This window comes from Heteronotia binoei, chromosome 5 (genome assembly GCF_032191835.1).
Source record: "Heteronotia binoei isolate CCM8104 ecotype False Entrance Well chromosome 5, APGP_CSIRO_Hbin_v1, whole genome shotgun sequence".
In the NCBI taxonomy this organism is placed as follows: domain Eukaryota; kingdom Metazoa; phylum Chordata; class Lepidosauria; order Squamata; family Gekkonidae; genus Heteronotia; species Heteronotia binoei.
This window is the reverse complement of record NC_083227.1, coordinates 63,999,169-64,021,330: the sequence shown is the minus strand read 5'-3', so window position 1 is coordinate 64,021,330 and position 22,162 is coordinate 63,999,169. Positions and strand designations below refer to the sequence as shown.

General features: G+C 42.3%; 1 protein-coding gene across 3 annotated transcripts in view; it reads right to left on the bottom strand.

Moving 5' to 3' along the window:
• The window catches only part of CHL1 (cell adhesion molecule L1 like), a 307,464-nt gene that overhangs the window by 42,637 nt on the left and 242,665 nt on the right, over nt 1-22,162 (bottom strand). For all 3 annotated transcript variants that reach the window (XM_060239564.1, XM_060239566.1, XM_060239565.1), the window contains 6 exons: nt 15,553-15,719; nt 14,643-14,808; nt 9,436-9,560; nt 4,637-4,738; nt 4,230-4,427; nt 2,053-2,123 (listed from right to left, as the gene is read on the bottom strand). In XM_060239564.1, the coding sequence (XP_060095547.1) occupies nt 2,053-2,123; nt 4,230-4,427; nt 4,637-4,738; nt 9,436-9,560; nt 14,643-14,808; nt 15,553-15,719 (829 nt within the window). The remainder of the gene's footprint in view (nt 1-2,052; nt 2,124-4,229; nt 4,428-4,636; nt 4,739-9,435; nt 9,561-14,642; nt 14,809-15,552; nt 15,720-22,162) is intronic.

Genomic DNA, 22,162 nt, shown 5'->3' with positions numbered 1-22,162 from the left:
GTGTACAAGCTCCATTTTGCTCTTGATTAATTTTTTTACAGCGGCATGAGTCTAGCAATATGAGACTATCACTAGTTTTGAATTGCTGAATTAAAAAAAAATAAAGGGGGGAGATTAAATTGAGCTGCAAAAGTTTTAGTTCTCTGCTGATATTGACTTGAAAGGGGGATCAGAGAGGAGGCAACCAGCAGCATCTCCAGATCCCCTCCACACCAAAGGATTTCAGTGCTGCAGGCAAACAAAATAAAGGGGAGATTGTCAGCATGGAATGACATTGATGTCAGATGTAAAGAGAGAAAAATATTGGGATGGGAAGCCTAAGCTTTGAAAACATTTTCCCTATAATGCTTTAATGAACAACATTTTGGGGGAGCCATTTTGGCAGTCATCAAAAGCCTAACATTAAAATGGCAGCTGAGCCACATGGACCTTCTGCAAACCACCAAATTTAAGAATAGTTTGGGATTGTCCATTTGGAGGACAGTGTACAATTGGCACAGAACAGACTTTTAAAAAACTGCCAAGATCATGACCAATGTGCAGAAATGAATTAAAGAATCACAAAGAGAAAACCATGCAAATTTGTAAGGAAGGGTAGGGAATTAGTGTTACTATGCAGCTGTGCTAGGGCACTGGCAAAAATATCCCCTTTTTAATTTAGTGGCAAGATTAAAGAAACTCTCCAGAGCATCTGTCAGATGACTCCTCCCCCATACAAATTGCAGCCCTGTGCAAAGCATGGTGGAGTTGCAGCTGACTTTGCAAATGTGGGTGCACACACCACACACACACACATTGCCAATGATCACAACTTGCAGTGCTATTGTCAGTGGGTTCTATCATGCATTCTGTATACTCAAAATGTTCCCCCATGTTATGAGATTGTGTGACTTTTTCCCATTTTTCACAGTGACTGATAACACAGCAGAAAATCTCCTAGTGCTTGGCATTATGGAAAATAGGGCTTATCAGTTTTTTTAAAAAGTCTAGTCAGTTTCAACATCAGGTTTCCACCCCCCTCCCCTTTGCCCATGTACCTTTATGTCCCCTTTCATTCAATGAACTAACACTAAAATATATGCACAAAACTTGAACCACAAGGATTTAAACAGAAGGTGCTTGTTAGACGCTACTGTGCACCTGCAATAGGGCAATTGTGTAATTTAAAAAAAAAAAACTGGACACCTCCCCACATGTCCTGAGGGATGTTCTACCCCAATTTTTTTTAAGTGTATTTTTAAAATTGTAGCTGCAGAATAAATATACTGGAGGAAAAAGAATGGAGTGTAAGGCAGGCACAACTTCCAAAGTCAACATTAAAGACTTACTGCTCTGAAAATCTATAGTAAGATGTGCATGCATAATAGGCCAGTGAATAGGGCCAAGCTCTCCCACTGAATTTCATGTTGTTTAGAGATCAAGTCAGGCATAGAAGATTGGATGTTGCACCACTGAAGCTGCTGCTGGTATTTCAGAGACAGAACTAAAGCAGGGACAGGGGCAAAGCAGTAACCCCCTCTTGTGGATTAGTGGTATGCATATTTAGTACATAGTGTGTTCTATGATGTGCAATGGGGCTTAGTCTCAACCACCACAACTGGTTCGCTTCAAACATAACACAAAGCTGTGAGTGGCTTATAATAATGGATATTTTACAAACCTAGGGTTTGGTGCTCAGACAATCATTCAAATACTGCCTTCCCTCAACAAATGTAGGTTTCATTGCTTTCACTCCCCCACCCCACTTTGCAGAGACCTCATTGGTATCCTGACCTGTGGTACCACAAAGGCAATGAACAAACTTGGATGAAGTTCATGCGTCAAGCAAAAAATAGTTAATGCTAATTATGGTTAATAAGCCAGCTCTTGTTTTAAGGCACTCTAACAAACTGTGGTTTAAAGTCTTCTTCCAGCCTAAGCAGCCTTCTTCCAACTTATGTATCTCCTCTTCCAGAGAAAAAAGGCTCCTTGGCTGGAGAAAGGCTTCAAACTCTGTTGAGTGAGTAATAAGGCACAGACCATTGTGTACCCAAATATTAAAAAAGGCATTACCTCCCATTTCATGACCATCTCATGGGGTTCAGAAGCTTCAACTCGAATGTTTTCTGGGTTCTTGTCTGGAGCTGTGGATAAGAAATAAACAAAAAGTACAACGAGGTGCTTCACAGCCTGTTTGTGAGAAACCGAGACCACTTCTTGTGAGGCGAATTTGTGATGCCAATATAAAAGGTACAACAGTAAAATAACAAGCAAGGTGTACATGGTTTCAGTCATTTTAGTTAAAATGATCAGATAAAAATTAAGTGGTAGTTTAAAAGCACCAGATGTTAACGGGTATGTTCTAAGGAGACAGCCTTATGGGACTAGCAAAACAGAAGGTATATCATTAGTATGAGGCACAGAACTGGAAGGCTGGGAATGGCACAATGTTAAAAAAAGAATATAAATGAATAAATGTTGTAGAACAGCTGTTCTATAAGAGTATTTTCAGGAACTAGTTATTTCATGTTATATGAAGAGAAATTGTTTCTGAATAGAAATTTGTCCAACACCCTGTGCTACTGTGAGACTCACAATAAATCTTGCTAAATACCCTAGCCAGAAATGGCTTCTACATAAAAAAAGGACTAGACTGAGTCTTAAAAACACAGAACTATCTCTTGTAGCAGTTGTAGCCCATTTTGGAATGCCCTGGAGCATAATAACCTAGTCTAAAGGAACATTTATTTGTGTGGACATCCATTACACTATATGTAAGTTTCTTCAAAATGATGAAGGGAGCAGAAAGCATCCTTCCTCCTTTATCCTGGCACCCCTACTCCTGATGACACAAGACAAAAGAAGGTGGGTTCAACTAGTTTGATCTGTTTAAGTATTTAAATTAATTAAATGGCTGATCTACATATTTAAACATGCTGATGGTTTTGATGGAAGGGCTGCATTCTGCATCTCCCTGGTCTTCCTTTTGGGGAGGTCCATCTTGGCTACAAACTTGGCTGGCAGTTCCCTTATCACTGCCTGCACTACTGTATGTGCAGAGAGGTGCCAGGCTTCATCCCTCTTTCATTGCAAGGTTCAAAAGATGTCACTCGCTACTACCAAGGGTACTCTTTCACAAGGCATGTGATGGTCTGATCAGGCCATACTGCCTATCATGCCTATTGTTGATTGATCCTTCTTATCCTGAGCAGCCCACCCTATTCCTGCCAACTAGTTGTGGATAGTTTTATAACTAGGTCTATTTAATGAGGAACAACCTGTCCACAGAGACAGCATGGGGCAAGTGAAAAAGGGCTTTTCATTTGGCCAGTCTGATTAAAGTGCTCAAAATTCCTACTTGGCTCTATAACAGCAATTAACTAGTCTCATGCTGTGCACAGGAAGCCACAGCAAAATGCTGTAGGTAAAAGGGTGCAGGAAAATAAAACCAGTCTGCAAAGGCAACCCTCTTCTTATTGGTCAAATGATACCAATCACATCCCATGCAACTTTCAAAGTTAATGGGGTGGAGAAAATTGACCCAGATTTGCTGCGAATGCCTCTTCATTTCTTACATCCTACCACAGTGCTCAGCAAAGTCTGAAGCTCTCCTCCAGTCTAAGGAGGCTTCCACTTCCTAAGGAAGCTGTTCTGCCTCTGTCAGAGAAAGTCCCTCAAACTGGCAGAAAGCTTCAAAGTTTTGCAGCCTGGAGGTGGAGTTCTTTAGATAGGAAATGGCAATACATTTACTAAGCTTGATTTGGGCTACTGAGAGCCATGATCAACATAGCCTTCAGATCAGTTTTTTGTTTTTTTGTCTTGGACAAGGGAGGAAAGCAAGAAACAATTCATCCATGGTCCCTCATTTCTTCGCAGCAATAGGTCTTTCAGTTTTCCATTTTTATTTTCTATCAGGAACATTGCCATGAACAGTACAGGTCACTTGTGGGTTATTTTGAGAAATGCAATTTAACAACAGGAAAGGGATTCACTTAAGATGGTGTTGTAAAAATATTTACAAGAACACTTCAAGATAGCTTTAATAAAATCACACTGGGCTTTGAGCTGTCTACCATCTCTTCTGTAACTTGCAAGTTTTTTTTACCCCAAGAATACAAAAATATAAAAAATTGAAATAATCACTCTGGCTATTTTATTGCACATTTTTGTGTACTATACACTATTATGTTCTGTACATTAAAATACTACAATATGCAGTAGCTATATAAGAGAAAGATAACAATGCATACCAGCTGGTGGTGTTTCATATCGTTCAGATGGCTCACTAGGCTGGCTTCTCCCAACTCCATTAACAGAGATGACTCGAAATTGGTAATTTACATAGGGGGCAAGTGGCAGGACCGTTGTAGTCACATTCCCTGGGATCCTGATTAGTTCCTGCCACTTTCTGGGCTCCCATCGGTTCTCTTCGAATTCCACAATAGTTTCTATAAAAGACAAGGAAGGGGAAGATATAACATGCAATGAATGGGAACTGTAGTCCATAGAAGCAGTCTGACAAGAAAAGAAGACAATGATTCGGAACAAAGACTTTTTGACAGTAAGGCCAATTAAGCACAACTTGGAGTGTAACTTGTTTCTGATCACTTGCTGTCACTGACTTAAACTGAGGCAATGATACAAGAATCTATCATACCATTGACTGGGCTGTTGTTGCTGTTTCCAGCAGTCCATGACAATTGAACACTTCTGCTCTGCTTCTCTGAGAGGTAGAGGTCTTCTGATGGGTCAGGAACATCTAAAGAATGGGTAAGAAATACGAAAAAAAGCAATTTGTGATGTTTTGCTTTCAACAATGGAGAAGACAATATTTCAGCAATGGCACTGTCATTTTCATTTTGCAAGAGGTATAAGCTGAGAGATAGTGACTCCATGTCTACCCAGACTTCATAATCTTTCCCACCTACTGTTATCCCAAGTAATAACCACTCAGCTTGTGCATCTGGCATGAGATAGGCAATTCAGCTCTGAGCAAAGAGGTAGGTGGAGGGTCTGAATAGGGAAAATAAACTCCTCTCAGAACTAAGATTTGATTTAATTGGATTATTTTTTGGCTAGAAGAGTTAAGATTTGGGGCCAAACTAGATGTCATGGCATTTATAAATATATAATAAAGTCATTTAAAGTCACACAGCATCCTGGGTTGTGGAAGTCTTGTCCCTCCCTGTGCCTTACCAAGTGTCAAAGCAGTTGCACTCCTTCATGGCTGTTTATGCCCTTGATAAAGGCACGGGAAATTGGGGGGGGGGGGGGGGGCAGAACAACCCAATGTGAGTCTAATCCCTCCCATTGTTTCTTAATAACTTTAAAATGGTGGTGGCATCTTCATGACCACCATGAGGATGTCATCACATCTATTTTGGCCGTTGGTCTACACATGCAGCATAATGAAGTGTTTGAATATCAGGCTATTAAAGTGGACTGTAAAGTTTCATGTGGGAATTGCATTTTTAATAGTTCCTTATGTAGACTACTCTTTGAATGATATATATATATTTTTAAAAACCCTAGTACACTCTGAAAAAGGCTTCAAGGACAACCTTTTCCGTGCTGTGTTAGGTTTCTACTAGCAGACATTTTTTTTTCTTTGTAGATGATCTCTCAGATTTTCTGAACTGCAGTCTGAAGTGACAGAATGTATTTGTCGGGACTTCATAGATCTTGGCTATCTCCTACTTGTTCCATACCATGGATTATTATTACTTTCACAGTCATAAGTAAAGACAAGGAAGGCAGGGAAGATTTCTGGGAAACCGCATTCTGAAGTACAGACTCACTCCATAGCCCCTCCACGAATGCCAGTCAAATCCATTCTTTCTATTATTAGATGTACAGAGCCAGACAAAAGTAACACACACTACTTCCCTCCTTCACAGAAAGAGGATATGAATTAGCAACAGGTGGCACTGGAGACTGAACTGTACAGGGAAGAGTGGGAAATGAGCAAGGGAGAGCTCTTCTACAGACCCAACATCTCCCCCCCCCCCTCCAAGCAGGGCTTTTTTTGAGCAGGAACTCACAGGAATGCAGTTCTGGCTTGGCACCAGAGGGTTCTTGGCTTGGCACCAGAGGGTGTAGCCTAATATGCAAATGAATTCCTGCTGGGCTATTTCTACAAAGAAGCCCTATGTGAAACAATGATAACATCAGGGGGTGTGGCTTAATATACAAATGAGTTCCTGCTGGGCCTTTTGTATTAAAAAAGCCCTGCCCCTCAGGAATGGTAGTGAGGTGAGCAGAAATCCAATGTGTCGCCCCCCCCCCCCCGCCAATGTATTGCAGGAAGAAAAAGAAGAAAAGCTAGAAGCATTCCTCAACAAAGGTCAAAAATCTATTCCTCCTGTCCGCCACAGCAGGATTCTTATTAAGCAATTGTCCTGGTAGCAAGAAAGCAATGAGGCAGAGCTAGAGGAGGATTCCATATAAATATATGAATTTAATAGATGGCTAAAAATAGAAATGCAGGGTCTTTAAAAGGCAGTGAGATGTGGTTGTCTGGTAATGTGAAGTGAAATGGCATCTATATGGAAAAGGAGCACAGCCGGAGGTAGCATTTCTAGTGACCTTGGGATTGGCAGCCAGGGGTGAAATTAAATGTGTGTAGGCAAAGGGGAAAAGTTGATCATAACCGGTTTCAAAATGATTTGAAATTATACAATGTTCCTTCCATAATACTTATGTGAACTGTGCTCAGAAACAATGGGAACAAAAGTTTCATTTATTTATTTGGAACAGCTAACCTGCCTTTGTACCCTAAGGGACTCAAGGTGACTGTAAATTGTCATTTGCAACTTTTCACTTTTAGCCAGCTTTTAGTCACCTTGAATGATGTTAAGACCAAATATATCTAGCTAAAACATATATATGGAACCAGCAGTGAAAACCAATAAGTTAAAAATGGTTGCAACATAAACTATCAGGGTCATCCTAATTAGAGTTATCTCCCCTATAATATAGTTCTCCAGACAGACTGACCACAGTTCACCTACTGTCCCATTGGCTGAGCTGCCCATTGCTCAATCTCAATGGAGAGCAACCTCCACCCTCTAACCATTGCCTAAGTTGCCTGTCACTCAATCTCAATGAAAAGCAACCCCTACCCTCCAGCCCCAGGATAGACAAAGGATTGAGCCACTGCTTCACAGAGGAGAGAGGGAAAAAAAACCTCCTCCTGACTAGCTGAGGGAGAGAGGAGGAAGGAAAGAGCTGGAGAAAGCCTTCCCTTGATTGGCCGAGGGAGGAGGAGGGAAAAAGCCAGTGAAAGGTATCACTAAAGGCCATTGAGGGAGAACTCATTGGGACCAGTCCTGGCTAGGGACGCCATTTCCAGTGCAGTGGGGAAATCCTAGGGATTTTGTGGTGGAGGATACAGACACCAAAGTTTGGGAAAGGGATGGGGGCTCAACTGAATATAATGTCACAGAGTCCACCCTCCAAAGCAATTATTTTCTCCAGGCTAGGGAGAAAGATCTGTTGTCTGGAGTTCAGTTGTGATACCAGGAGATCTTCAGGCTCCACCTGGAGGCTAGCTACCCTAGGCCTGGCTGCTTGCTATTGTTCAGCAGCAGTCCCCTCTATGACAATCAGTGTTGCATAGGAGTTAGGGTTTCAGAGTGGGGTTTGCCAGTTCTTGCTGTGGGTTCTTGCTGTGGAAGCTGACTGGGTTATTTTGGACCAGTCACAGACTTTCAGCCTAATCTACATCACATGGTTGCTGTGCAGATCAAAGGGGGGAGAGGAGAATGATGTAAGCTGGTTGATCCTCACACACACTGTGGAGAAAGACTGTGCTTATCCTAGGTAGAGGCTGCAGGGAGGGAGGGAGAAGACGGAAAGCTGAAGTCAGAGGGGCAGATAAAGGGAAGCATATCGAGTTTCCAGCTCCAGATTGGGAAATTCCTGTAGGTTTGAGGGGTGGAGCCTGGAGAGGGTGGGGTTTGAGGAGGGGTGGGACCTTAGACAGGTACAATGCCATACTCAACCCTCCAAATGAGCAATTTCCTCCTGGGGAACTAATATTGCCAATCTTCAGGTGAGGACTGAAGATCACTCAGAATTACAGCTGCTCTCCAGATGGCAGAGATCACTTCCCCTGAAAAAAATGGCTGCTTTACAGGGTGGACTCTGTATCATTATACTCTGTTAAGGTTGATTCCCTTCTGCTTTGGTCCACACTGATTTTGCACAAGTCTTTGGTCCACACTGATTTTGCACAAGACTTTCAGCCTAACCTATCTTGCACAATTGCTGTGCAGATCAAAAAGAGAGAGGAGAATGATGTAAGCTACTTTTGTCCATATTGTGGAAAAAGACTGTACTTTTCCTAGGTACAGGCTGCAGGGAGGGGGAAGGAGAAGGAAATCTGAAGTCAGATAAATTCCCCTATAGAAAATGGCCACCTTGGGTGAGTGGGAAGACAGCAAGGGTAGGGGGGCACTCTCCCAGAGCCCCTTTCTAGAGCCCGTTGTATTTTTCTCCACAACAGGGCTTATGCCTAGTAACCTTATAAACCCATTGATGTTAATGGACTCAGTAGGGATTCTGCTTAGGATAACACTGTATATGTAGTTAAAAATGAATGTATGGAAATTAAGTTTTGGAGGACGGTTAAGCAGGAATCATACCATATGACACCTTAAACTTGTTACTATTGGCACCCGTGTAACATACAAGTTACTATTACTATTTGCAAAGGAAGGTTCTTGTCTCTGGTTGTGTTATACAGTTAATTTGTACAGTTATATTATAAATTAACTGCATAGCAAAACCAAAGACAGGGACTTTCCTTTGCTGATCAACTACCTAGCAACTGAAGGCAGGGAACTAGTGGAAAGGCTTCTGAGAAAGACCTTAACTGGTGGGTGGGTCCATATGTAAATATTAAGATACTTTATTCCCAGACCATTGTGTCAAAAAACAAACGGTATGCCAATGGAGATCTTTTGCATATGAGTATTTAGAACTTTTGTGAGACTTCTTGTGTATCCGCCAATATTTCTGTACTTTCGCAGTACAGTCATGATTGTTCTGTAGTCTCATGACATCTGCCATTCAATTTGCCTTTAGCCAAGGCAAGCCGCTACTGAACCAAACAACTCCTTTCCTTTCCCATGTCCTTGACACACTCCCTACTGGCCTTCTTTTATTGATTAATCTTCTCATTCCACAATGTTTGAAAATGTCTCCTCCCACTGAAATCTAGTTTCCAAGTAAGCATGAACAGGATGAAGTTGTTGAGGTCATGAACCTTTTCAGATCCCTAATGTTGATTCCTTTGACCAGCATAGTAATGAGTATGTGAAGTGACCCATGCTTCAGGAGGAATCCATTTTGGGGCTGCACATTGGACAGAACTAAGGAAAGCATTTCCCAGAAGGATTTAAACTACTACGAACAGCCTGAACTGTGCAAATGCATGTATAGAAATTAACTTACGGAGGACAGTTAAGTGGGAATCATCTACAGCACTGTCAAGTGATGTACTGCCTACACAGGTATATACTCCATTATCTTCTAATTCCACAGTTGGTATTAACAATGTGTCCCTCTCAATAATTATTCTGCAAATTAAAAATAAATCATACATAACTGAGAAAATAATAGTACAATAAATTTATTAGGATTATTACATGCTGTTTGCCACCTATGCCCCCCACCCAACAAAATGCCCACACATTATAATGTAAAACAATCACAAAGAACAATTCATTTATAGTGGCTTTATATTAAGTTATCTACTTTAAAAATGTTGGATCTTAAAAAAGTTTATTATAATATTCCTTGGGGTTCCAGTGCATACACAGAAGTTCTGAATGCCCTGCTATATAAGATGCTACTTCTGTTAAAGGAAAGGAGAAATTTCTTTATGGCAGATCTATGCATCCAGGAAGTCCCACACCACTAGGAACCAGTGGAATGTGATGTTTTCTTGTACCATACCAGCATGAATAATTTTCAAAGTTGGTCAAATAGTTTGTAAGTTACAAGCAAAGGATATCTCCCCATTTTTATCATAAAGTTTTAAAATCAGAGCTGGTCAACAAATGTAGTCTCAGAGGCCCACTCTCATATAGCCAGACAGCTAGCATTATTCAGGAATAAAGACTTCATGGATAGGAAGCACATGGCTCAGGGATAGAAATCTGTATGCATATATATTTAGGGATAGGCATATATCAGAGATAGGCATATATTAGGGATAGAAATCTGTATGCATATACACAACATTAATATATGGAAGCCTTGTTTTTTGCAGCTTTAAAGCAGAAGAAAGATTGGGGAAATCAGGACCACCATGTCCATCAGCCCCCCAAAGGCTCATCTCCCAAAAATTTGAATTTTGTTTTTACTCTCTATAGGTAATTATTGATTTTACTAACCATGTGATAATGAAATTCTTAGTCAGCAGATTTATTTAGCTAGTTTGAACAAAGCAACTGCAGAAAACAGTAAATCTCAGGCTGCTAAATACACATTATAACGTGGGCATAGAACTGTCTGTTCACCACTAGAGGTCCTTCCAGGACAACTATGAAGTTCATGAATAGACATCTGCAGAAACATAAGCTTTCTATTTAACTGAGAAATAATTCTAATGCTATGTCTTTATTACTGCCAATACCATATCTCCATAGGCTTTAATGGCTCTCACATAACTTATTTCAGAACAAAGTTCGAGTTCAGTGGTTTATTCAAGGTATAAGCTTTTGTGCACACTCTGTACACACTCTTGCAGATATGCAAATAATATTTGAAGAAGTGTGTGTGCACATAAAAGTTTATACTTGTGAATAAAACTTTGTTGGCCTTAAAGATGCCACTGGATTCAAACTTGGTTCTGCTGCTTCAGACCAACATGGCTACCCACCTGAATATAACTTATTTCAGATATGGAGGAAGTGCTGAGGCAGAGTGTCAAGTGTCCTGTACAACACCATGATTCTATTCCCAGTTTACATCCACTGGTGGGATACCATCATTCCTAAATTCATTTGCCAGAAACACATGTAATACCAGCTAGCATGGCCATGCACTGAGGCTCTGCCAGGCATGGAAGTCAGAATCCTATGTTTGTTCACATGGCTCTTGACCCAAACAGTGATGTATGGTATAGCCACAAAGAGCATAACTTTAAATATACCCATTGGAATCATCAGAAAACAGCAGATGATTGACTTCAACTTCTTTTTCTCTGAGCCTCTAGCTTTCCTAGGGTATTGAACTAAACAGCTGTAATTATCCCAGGAAGGAGGTGGCAGAAGGGACATACCACAGGCTAAGTTCAAGAAACACTCTGAAGTAGTCATCACTGGCTTTTCTGTTGCCTGCATCTGTGGAGTAACCTGAAACTAGAGTCCCAGATTCTATCCCTGGTTTCTCCGGTTAAAGGATTTGGAAGTTAGTGATGTGAAAGTCCTCTACCTGAAGCTATGGAGAATCCCTGCCTGTTGGAGAAGACAATACTGACTGTGATGAACCATTAGCCTGATTCAGTATAAGGCATCTCCATGTGTGTATGCCTTCCTATCATACTTTTACAGTTTCATCCAAAATTACTACAGGATAGTGGAGATCATATTCAAATCTTCTTGTAGTGGCTTCAGAATCTGCACTTGTTTCCTACTGATCTTAATAACATATCTACTGTTGACCTCAGAAACAGCTGATGTAGTATGCATTCTTACTCCTTGCCCATGTGGTCTTCTTCTCTCTCTGTTAAAAAATTCTTGTTCCTCTCATGCATACACTAATCCCTTGCCCTGCAGCAGGAATCAAATCCTTCTCCTGGAGACCCTGTGGGCTCCACATGGGGGTCTCTTCCTATACATTGGGCTATAGACAGATCCAAGCGGGCAGCTGTGTTGGTCTGAAGCAGCAGAACAAAGCAGGAGTCAAGTGGCACCTTTAAGACCAACTAATTTTTATTCAGAACATAAGCTTTCGTGTGCTCTCTTAAGCACACTTCATCAGACGAGGGGATAGGAACATAAGAGAAACCATGTTGGATCAGGCCAATGACCCATCCAGTCCAACACTTTGTGTCTCACAGTGGTAAAAAAAAATGTGTGTATATATATACACATATATATACACATAGCCCCTCTTGAAGCTGGCTATGCTTGTAGCTGCCACCACCTCCTGTGGCAGTGAATTCCACATGTTAATCACCCTTTGGGTGAAGAAGTACTTCCTTTTATCCGTTTTAACCCATCTGCTCAGCAATTTCATCGAATGCCCACGAGTTCTTGTATTGTGAGAAAGGGAGAAAAGGACTTCTTTCTCTACTTTCTCCATCCTATGCATAATCTTGCAAACCTCTATTATGTCACCCCACAGTCGATGTTTCTCCAAAAAGAAAGAGCCCCAAGCGTTTCAACCTTTCTTCATAGGGAAAGTGTTCCAACCCTTTAATCATTCTAGTTGCCCTTTTCTGGACTTTTCCCAATGCTATAATATCCTTTTTGAGGTGTGGTGACCAGAATTGTACACAGTATTCCAAATGAGACCGCACCATCACTTTATACAGGTGTATTATGATACTGGCTGATTTGTTTTCAATTCCCTTCCTAATAATTCCCAGCATGGCATTGGCCTTTTTTATTGCAATCTCAAACTGTCTTGACATTTTCAGTGAGTTATCTACCAGGTATTGTGAGCTGAAATACAAGCAGTTTGTTGATTAAGAGGGCAAACTAATTGATCACATGGTCACATAAAACAGTGTGGCTTGGCCATTTGGTCTGGATAGCCATAAAAGGTAATAAAATTCCCTGCCAAATGGTGTTTCTGCAAATCTAGGTGAATCACAAAAAGACATGTATATCACAGTTGTAGTCCACCTAATCTACTTATCAACATCAATCTATACATTATAAACATCATTCTAGTCTGCCATTAGAAAACAAGAATACATAAAATGAAAATGGGTTAAGTATATGTAATGAGATAAATAGCCAACATCCCTTATTTGAGTATGTCAATATAAAACATTATTCTGATACACTATTATAAAAGAGGAATACATTGGAATACTGTGGATATATAGTGATACTCACTGAGAGTGGGTTTAGCATATGGAGATTAAAAAACCAATATCCCTGTTCAGTCCTGCAGAGGTGTTTGTGCCAAGTTTCAGTTTTGAAACTTGGAGCAAGCACCTCTTGCAGTAGTGTCACTGGAGTAGTGTTGTCTGGTCTCTAGTTTTGATAGAGGATGTTTTGCTGGCAACTCCTGCTGCCTACCACCACACTGTTGGCTGGCAGGGAAAGAACAAACTAAATAATCACTGTTGGTTTAATGTTGTTACATTACTTCTGGGGAAAACCTGGAAGTGATGGTATGCCTTTCTCACGATCCCTGGGCCTAAAGATGCCCGACTGGCTTCAACAAGTGCCAGGGCCTTTTCGGTTCCCACTGGAGATCCAGGCCCTGCAGGACTTATCTAAGTTTTGCAGGGCCTGTAAAACAGAGCTCTTCCGCCAGGCTTTGAATTGATCCAGCAGGTGACCCCTGAAATCATCGCTCCCCGCAGCACCTTATGCTTATGTTATGCTGAACATTATCAGCCTATATGTGGTCTATGACTTGTTGCCAATGATATGGATTATGGTTTTTGTCAATTCGGTAATTATGAGATTATCTAGTTTGGATGTAGTCTGTTTGATGCTTTGTAAGATTTCTTAATGTTGTAAGGCGCCCAGAGCCCACTTGCGAGATAGGACAGGGTATAAATCGAAAATTAAATTAAATTAAATTAAAATTAGGAATCACTGGAAACAGATCCCAACCAGTTCTCGCCACTGTGTGGCAACCCTAGGCTTGAGTTATTTATTGACTGCCTCTAGATACTTCCTTGACAAATGAGTTGCTTGTAGAGGATTGTGGCTGTCTTGGGCTGCCACATGAATTAAACTCCCGAGGAGAGTGCTGGATCTTGTAGCTACCAGTACTCATTGATGGCATCCTAACTGCAGGAGCGTCTGAAGCCTTTTTATAGATAAGCAGCTGAAAGCTCTTCCTGGCTGCTTGTGAGTGTAAAGGCTAATGGATTAAGTATAGCGATGACATTCTGGTGTTACTGCCACACAAACATGTTGATTGCCATCATCAATGCACCATGGAAGTGGATGGTGCCATTGCTATATTATTTTTGTTGCTGTTTTAGCTAAAGACTGCTATACTGTGTAAGCACATAGGATCATGGTTACATTATGATGGTGTTAACACTGGTGTGGTGGCCATCTGGTATGTTATGTCCACAATGAGTTCACAACCAAGGAAGGATTGGACCCCAAGAGTAACCTACAGTTCAGGCTTCTAGGGAGGCTATGTAGAAGGGAAGAAGACTACACCACCCTGAGTTCCTTGGACAAAAGATAGGATAAAGCACTGTAAGAAGAATTACACTCTTCTAAGTCCATTGAAGTCAATGTATGCTCAGTGTATGCTTTAGGCATTCAAAATATACTTAGGTAAATAGCCACAAGTTCTATTCACCTCATATGAATCAAATAATGCAAATAGGTTAGATAAACAGATGCAAATTTATATTTGCATTTCAGCCTATTAAAATAAATCCTAACATACTCCTATGAAAACAATTTTGTGCCACACAAACAATAAAGGCAAAACTTATTTATTACCTGCCCTCCTCTGTTCTGTTCATGTCAAGCTCCTCTCCATCCTTCCGCCAAGATATTTTAAAATGGTGTCTCAGATGTGAGTCATATTCAGCAAGACATTTAAATTCAACTGAATGTGATTTCAGAACTTGTGGATTCTTAGGTATAACAGAAACTTTGGTAGGATCTAATAAAGGGGGGAAAGTGCATATGATATTGTCATTTTTCAAAACTGTTAATTATTTAAGTAACTCTTTAGTGAGTCAAATGTTTTATAATCCTTGGTTTATTTATTCACTGTTAATCACATTTTTATAGGATGCCACTGTTCAAAAGCTAATATCAAAAGTCTCACTGAAACTATTTGCACTTTTCAGATCTTCCACCAGTAGAGGATCTCCAAATTTGCCTTGGATTTTGCTCTAGGCAAAGTCCACTGTCAAGCTAGATATATGTGGAACCTTGGAAAATTCCTCTGGGAAATTTCACTATTCTAATTGAAACTTGTTTGGCTTCCCTTGAAATTCTTTGGAGGCTTTATTTGTGTTGCCTTTAACTGTAGATGAGATTCGGGGTGAAAGTCTAGCATAACAAGAACCATACTTATACTAGAAAATACATATAATCACATCCATACCTTTTTTCTGAATTTCCAAGTTGTTTCCACAAAGTGAAATTGATGCTTTGAAAGTTCTTCATTGTTTCATTTTGATCTTTTGACTCTTGCAAGCACCATAAATGTTCAACATTCCTATCCTTCAAGTTAATTAATATCTTTCTCTCTTGTGGATACACACAGACCCATGTTGTTCATTGATAAAATTATATCAAAGTGAATACACATTTGGTCACATTAGGATTATTTTGAGATGGTGCAGCAGTAAATGCAATCAGAGCTTTCACAGTAACTTTTGTTTATATTAAGTTTTACCTCTGACAGTAAGAGTAGCAGTGATAGCACTTTTTCCAACAGAATTTGATACCCAGCAACTATAAGAACCAGAATCTGTCTTCCTTGTTTCTCTGATCTCTAGGGTTCCATTTGGATACTGATAATAAGATGGCATGTCAAGACGTGATAAGCTGTCTTCTTTTGTCCTAGCAAAGGCAACAAAGATTACAGGTAATTTACACCAATGTTTTTATTTTGAGATGGGATGTTAGAGTTTGAGGGGAAATGGGAATGTCAGGAAACCCATGATTAGATATTACTGTCATTCAACAGTCACAACACCCTATAGAGACTCTATATTTATATCCACACATGGAAATACCTGGTTGCTTGGCCTCATTACCTTGTTCACCGCGTCTTCTCACCTTAAGCATTTATGGGACTCTAAACTTCTTAAACATAATATCATAATTATCCTATTTTTCTCCCCTAAGCTGTGTATTCTGAGATGGAAAGGAAGCAAAAAAGAGAAGAGAAGAGAAGCAGAGCCAGCTCTAGGGGGGCAGTGGGAGTACCTTACCCCTGCCGCCACCTGGGGGGGGTGCCAAATTGGGTGCTCCCAGGAGGGTGGGTGGGGGGAGCAAGCCAGTAGCCCTGCAGATTGGCTGCAAGGCAGAAAGGCAGTGAAAAGAGCCAATCTGCCTCCCTCCCCATTTAAAGACCCCACCAGTCAGAGGGAGGCAGATCGGCTCTTTTTACCTCCTCTCTACAAGGCAGAGAGGCAAGAAAACCAGCCCTGCACCCCTGATCTGCCTTCCTTCCCATTTGGGAAGTGTTTAAATGTGGGGGGATGCAGATCACCTGCCTCTCATTTTTTGAGTGGGGGCACCACTCAAAAATATGTAGATCCGGTCCTGAAGAGAAAAGAAAAAGAAAAGAAAAAGACATTCCAAGAGCCATTATTGTGTAATAGTTAACAGGTCAAACCAGGATTTGGGAGACCCAAACTCAAATCTCCCTTCTCATTCATAAAATTGATTAGGTGATTCTGGGCCAGTCATGCCATCTCTTAGAAAATCCACCTCACAAGATAGTTGTGAAGAGAAGGGAAAAACCCTAAACTCCTTAGGATATAAATGTGGTAAATTTCAAATTAAGAATATTTTCCTAGCATAACAAACTTTTACTTGAACGTAGACAAAGACATGTTCAGGGCTGCCCCTGAAATAAGATATTTTAAAATTACAATACAAAATTAATTTCTTGTAATTTTTTTTTTACTTTATTAATTTTATTGTGAGCTGTTTTGAGCAAGATACATGGAGATGCATGAAGAGAGAACTCAGATAACTAAACATTGAAAATAAAGCAGCAGAAAGCAATCAATGGCTGGGTACAGATGGGCAGCTCTGTGCACACTGGAGGTATCCCAAATTGGGTGACCCAAAAATGGAGCAGACTAATCCCAGCCAGACGCTCCCACGTGAGGTGCCCGTATCTTATGCAGGGCGTGCTTTGGCATGGTCAGACAGTTGTTGCACACCATCCCCTTAGCACAGTTTGACTTTCTCCCCCCCCCCCTTAATTATTTATTAGCCATGCGCTCATGCACTCTGTGGCAGTGCCTAGAGCAGATTGGCAGGTTCACACCACCAATCGGCCTTGCTTGCATGCTCCCACTTTCAGATCCCCAGAAAGATGGATGGACTACAGCCGAAGAATTTGCTTGGGAAGTGGTATTTGATCTGTCTCATAGATGTCGGAGGAAGGGGTGAGTGCAAGAGTGGGATGGGCGGCAACTGTGCCTGTCTGACTTTGCTTTTTTAAATCTTCCCGGGGGCTGTTCTTATGTCAGGTCAAATTGGCCACCTGAATTCAGCCAATGTCTCCAAGTTGGAACAAAGATCATTTGCACTGGAGAAATATGTCTGGGGAAGGTGCTGAATAAATGAGATAGTGTGATGGGGGCCTTGGGGGCAGCACTTGGAGGGCTGATGCCCACAATAAGCTGTGTGTGGGTCATGGGTCCATTCCTAATAAAGAGACTCACAATAAGTAGTCTGAACTCCATGTTTTATTTCCAATTAGCCTCATTACAGTTGAGATCACCCAGGGTTCCTGCAGTCTGAACAGGGTCACCATTTCTGCTGCCTCTGTTTGCCCTTACACCTCACTTCCCTTCTTTCTTAGTCAAGGACCTCCTAGCTATGCAAGACTGCTTCCTTGAGATCCTGCCCTAATGACTAGAAATTGCCAACTCGTTTGTGGTTCCGCCCCCCCCCCAGGTCTGTGGCCCTAGTCCTAACTAAGCTTTAAGGGTGTGCCCTGTCTGCATATCACCGTTGCAGGTGCAAGCCACTTTCACCCAGTCATCAAAACTCCTAGCCACAATCAGCTTAGTGGTCATTCTGATATCCTCCCTCTTTGTTTCTCCAGCTCCTACACCTGCTGGCTTGTTATCTTAGGTGTCCTCAACACTTCCGGAGGTCCCAATGTCACCCTAGTGTCAGGTAGCCTGCTCATTTATTTAATCAATAATTAATAAGATTTTTATACATATATTTTATCTTTGTATTTATCATTCCATTTCAATAAATACTTTTTCAAAGGAAATACCATTCCTTTGTTCACTTCTATAATGCGGTGTTTGACCCAAAAGAAAACTGATGCAAAGAAAGTTCATCATTTTCATCAACTAGTAACTTCATGTATCAAAATTACAGTGTTGGATGAGATCCTACAACCTAAACCACTTATGTCTCTAAAAATTTCATATAACCTTGTCTTGATTAAGGTCTCTTATATCTACTGCATAGATTAAAAAAAAGAAACAGTATTATCCTTAGATTTACCCAAGATTATTTTTTTTAAGCACAGACATGTAAGATAGATATTTCCTAAAGCAGTTTGGATTTATGGAGACCATGTTGTATGTTTTAAAAATACCATTGTTATACAGTGGCAAAATACTATTGTTCTATGTTCTGTCCAGTTAAATTTCTTTTTCCCGTTCTGCTATGTCAGGGAGACACAAGGATAAGAATAACGTGTAGTATTCACCAGCTTGATGCTTTCAGTGAGTCCCTTGAGTTATAAGGCCTGTACACAAGCTTGCCATATTATCACATCATGCATCATTAGGTAGTGTTATGATCCTATAACTATACTGACTGTGTAGACCCACACAATTTTATTTCCTTAAGTTTAATTATAAAATTGCATGACATGCAATGTTCCCTCTTTTCTACTCTAATTCTATCTGAATTGTTATTAGTTGAAGCTGATTGCAGAGCATTAAGGAAAGGGTATGAAATTGGGTGGCAGATGTTTCATATCATAATATAATGTTATCACAATAAACTTCAAACGAATACAATAACTCAATGAAAATCTCATATATTTCTATGATCCTATATCCTGTCAGCGCAACTGATGCCATGTGAGGTCTATGGCAAGGGCTGAAAACACAGAGTATGCTGTAAACCATTGCGAGGCTCTTATCATCTACTGTGGAGCTTCCACCCCCCACCCCCAATCATTTATAGTTCCCATCATTTATAGGTTTTCAACCCTATTCAAAAGATATTTCATGACATCAATTCAGCTGACAGGATATGAGAGCACGTGGGTGAACCAGACAATGAGGAATGGGCATGAAATGGGGTGGTGGTGGGGAAGCAGCTCAGTTTGGGTTTGGGAGTTGTCCTGAACTGAACCCCAACCAAAATAGCTTTCCCAAACTGAACTGGTTTGGGAAATTCAGGATGCCATGGGGCAGCTTCTCTTCCCCCCAGGATCCCACAAAGTCCAGTCTTGCAGGGGATCTCCAGATGACTCTCCTTTACCTGACCCACAAGTTTGGTTAATTTTAAAGTTGGAGAGTCCAGGTTATGGCCCACAAAAGAAAGTGCCACCAGGAAAGTGCTTTCTTGGAGCATGAAAGGAAAGGGCTCAAGAGACATAGCAGGGTGTAGAATGGACCCTGTGCCAGCTAGAGACATCAAACTCACTACAGATCTCCGTGGGATGCTTCCCTACACATTATCCAAGTCATGTGGGGATTGGCTTGGGGAGTCCAAGTTACAGCCCCCCAAAGAAGGTGCCCCCTGGAAAGCATTTTGGGCACATGACAGGTCAGGAGGAGAGTATACAATGGACCCTGTGCAAGCTAGAGGCATCATACTTACTGCAGACCTCCCCAGGATGGATGGAACTCTCCTGTTCTCCCCCAGAAGCTGGTAGGACTGTCATTGGCACTGTTGCAGGTCAGTTGCTATCACCATGTCCCTGACCAGGCCCAGGCTCTCTCAGATGACCAGGCGACTGCAGGGCCAAACAATTTGCTGCAGCTGGGCCTGGGAGCTATCCACACAGTGACTGTGGGGCAGGCTGTGTCTTCCCCTTGGGCCCACACTCCCTCTACACATAATGAAATCATAGGTCCCCCTCAGGCCCGGGAGCCACCCGCACAGTTGTGGTTGGCTGTGTCTCCCTGGGTTCATACTCCCTTCGTGGTCGAGGAGATTACTGGGCAGAAACCACCCACATGGTTGTGAGTGGCTGCATCTTCCTTGGCCCACCCTTTCTCCATGGGCATGGTGACTGCCTGCCTGGACCTGGAAGCCACCTACACAGTTGCTGGTGGCTGTATCTCACCTGAAGCCATCCACCCTTTACAGACAATATGATTACAGTGTAGGGTCAGCAGGCCCACCCAGCCTGGGCCTAGGAGCCACCCACACAGTGTCTTCTTGGGACCACCTTCCCTCTATAGACAATGCGATCACAGGGCTGAGACAGTCTGCCCACTCCACCCAGGACGCTTGCACAGAGGTGCACAGTTCTTGGTTTTTCTTTAGTCTCTGTACCAATCCCATAGTTGTGGCCACTAAGAGAACAGATCACAACTGGAAGGCTGTGTGCGTTCCACACAGCCAGGCTCCAGTTTGTGGCAAGGAAGAAACTGGAGCCCATCACCAGCATGAATGACAGGACATGTTCCTTGATGAGCCCCAGTTAACGAACACCGAGGAACACTCATTCATAGCAGCCACCTTCCCAGTGGGGTAAATGAAAGGAGACTGTGAAAGGACTAGTGCAAATGACCAGCCTCTTGATGACCTGGAGTCTTGGACATAGTTTGGGACCTGGACTTGGGTCTGCTCAAACAACGCCCCCCCCCCCCAACTCCCTGCTCATGCCCAGCACAAGACCCTGCTTTGCTGATCAGCCCCCAACAATGCCCAAGCAAACTGATTTCAACACACCCCAGAAGGATTTTGCCTATGACCATGCCCTTTAATACCTTGCCAGCATAAGGAGCGAAAGGTCATGGTTATGGACAGACTCTGGACTGGAGCCAGAGTGCATAGGCACACACTGCTGTGTGAAAATGATGACCTGACTACTACTTGCCTTGGAGTGAGCATTTGCACTGCATGACAGTCACCTTGCCAGTGGTGGGATTGAAAGGGGGCCATCCAAAACACTGAACCCCCACTTGGATTCCCAGAACAAGAAAAAAGACGGAAGAACCTCCTGGGCCAGGGCCAATGCCTACACAATCCATCAGTCCTACCACTTCTTACCTTGACAGCAGAGACAAAGTTTCCTACCCCCCTCCCAGGCTCTGGCTTGTGGCTGGCATGAGAGGGATGGCCACGGGTGACCCCCAGCAATATTATGGGAGGACTGCCTTGTGGTGATAGCCACAGCAATCACCTTTGCAGCAGGGAGGTGATGTCTCTGAGTCTGCATCAGAGCCTATGCCTGGCCTGAATAAGAGGACATGTTTCTTGGAGAGTCCTTGCTATCACCTTACCAGTGGGCTGAATCAGAGGGGCATCCTTGCTATCACCTTACCAGTGGGCTGAATCAGAGGGGGCCATCCAATGAGGAGAAGGCCACCTAGACACCTGGAGCCATGGAACCAGGGGAAAGAAGGAAGAGCCTCCCAACCAAGACTCCTATCCATCCACGAACAGCCCATCAGCATTGGTGCTCATCACCTTCACAGTGGAGAGCAAGTGAAAGGGAATGTGGTCCAGGATGATGACAAGGATCTCACCCTCACTAATATAAAAAGGAGTCCCAGGAGAAAAGGTTGGTCAACCACAACCACCTCAGTAGTGGGCAAATGAGAGGCATTAAGCAATGGCTTTGTACTGCAGCTCCCACACCCTCCCAACAGCAACAAGGAACTCTGCCTCATGCCTAGAAAGCAAGGTGGAGCAAAAGATGGCACAGCTGCAGCCACCATGCCAGTGCTGAGTGTAGAGAAGGTCAGGCCCAGAGGATAAAGGGAATGCACTATCAGATGAATGGAGGAGCCACCAAGCGCCGAAGCAAGCACTGTGTGACTTGAAAACCCCAGGCCATCACAAGCAAGGAGGATGCCACAGTTCCTCTACATCTGTGGATATAATGGCTCGCGCCACTACAAAGGGCCTCTGACATGCTCGGCAAGTTCTTGCCAGCAGACTGATAGTGTAGGCCTGGTAATTGCCCCACCTATAAATGGTGAGGGTGGCTGGGAGTTGTGTTAGGAGGTGGCTTAGAGTCAGGGGGCAAAGAAGGTGAAGAGACAAAAAGAGGAAAAGAAAGGGAAACAGGAAGAACACTCAAATTCCAGGACAAGGCCCTGGGGTCT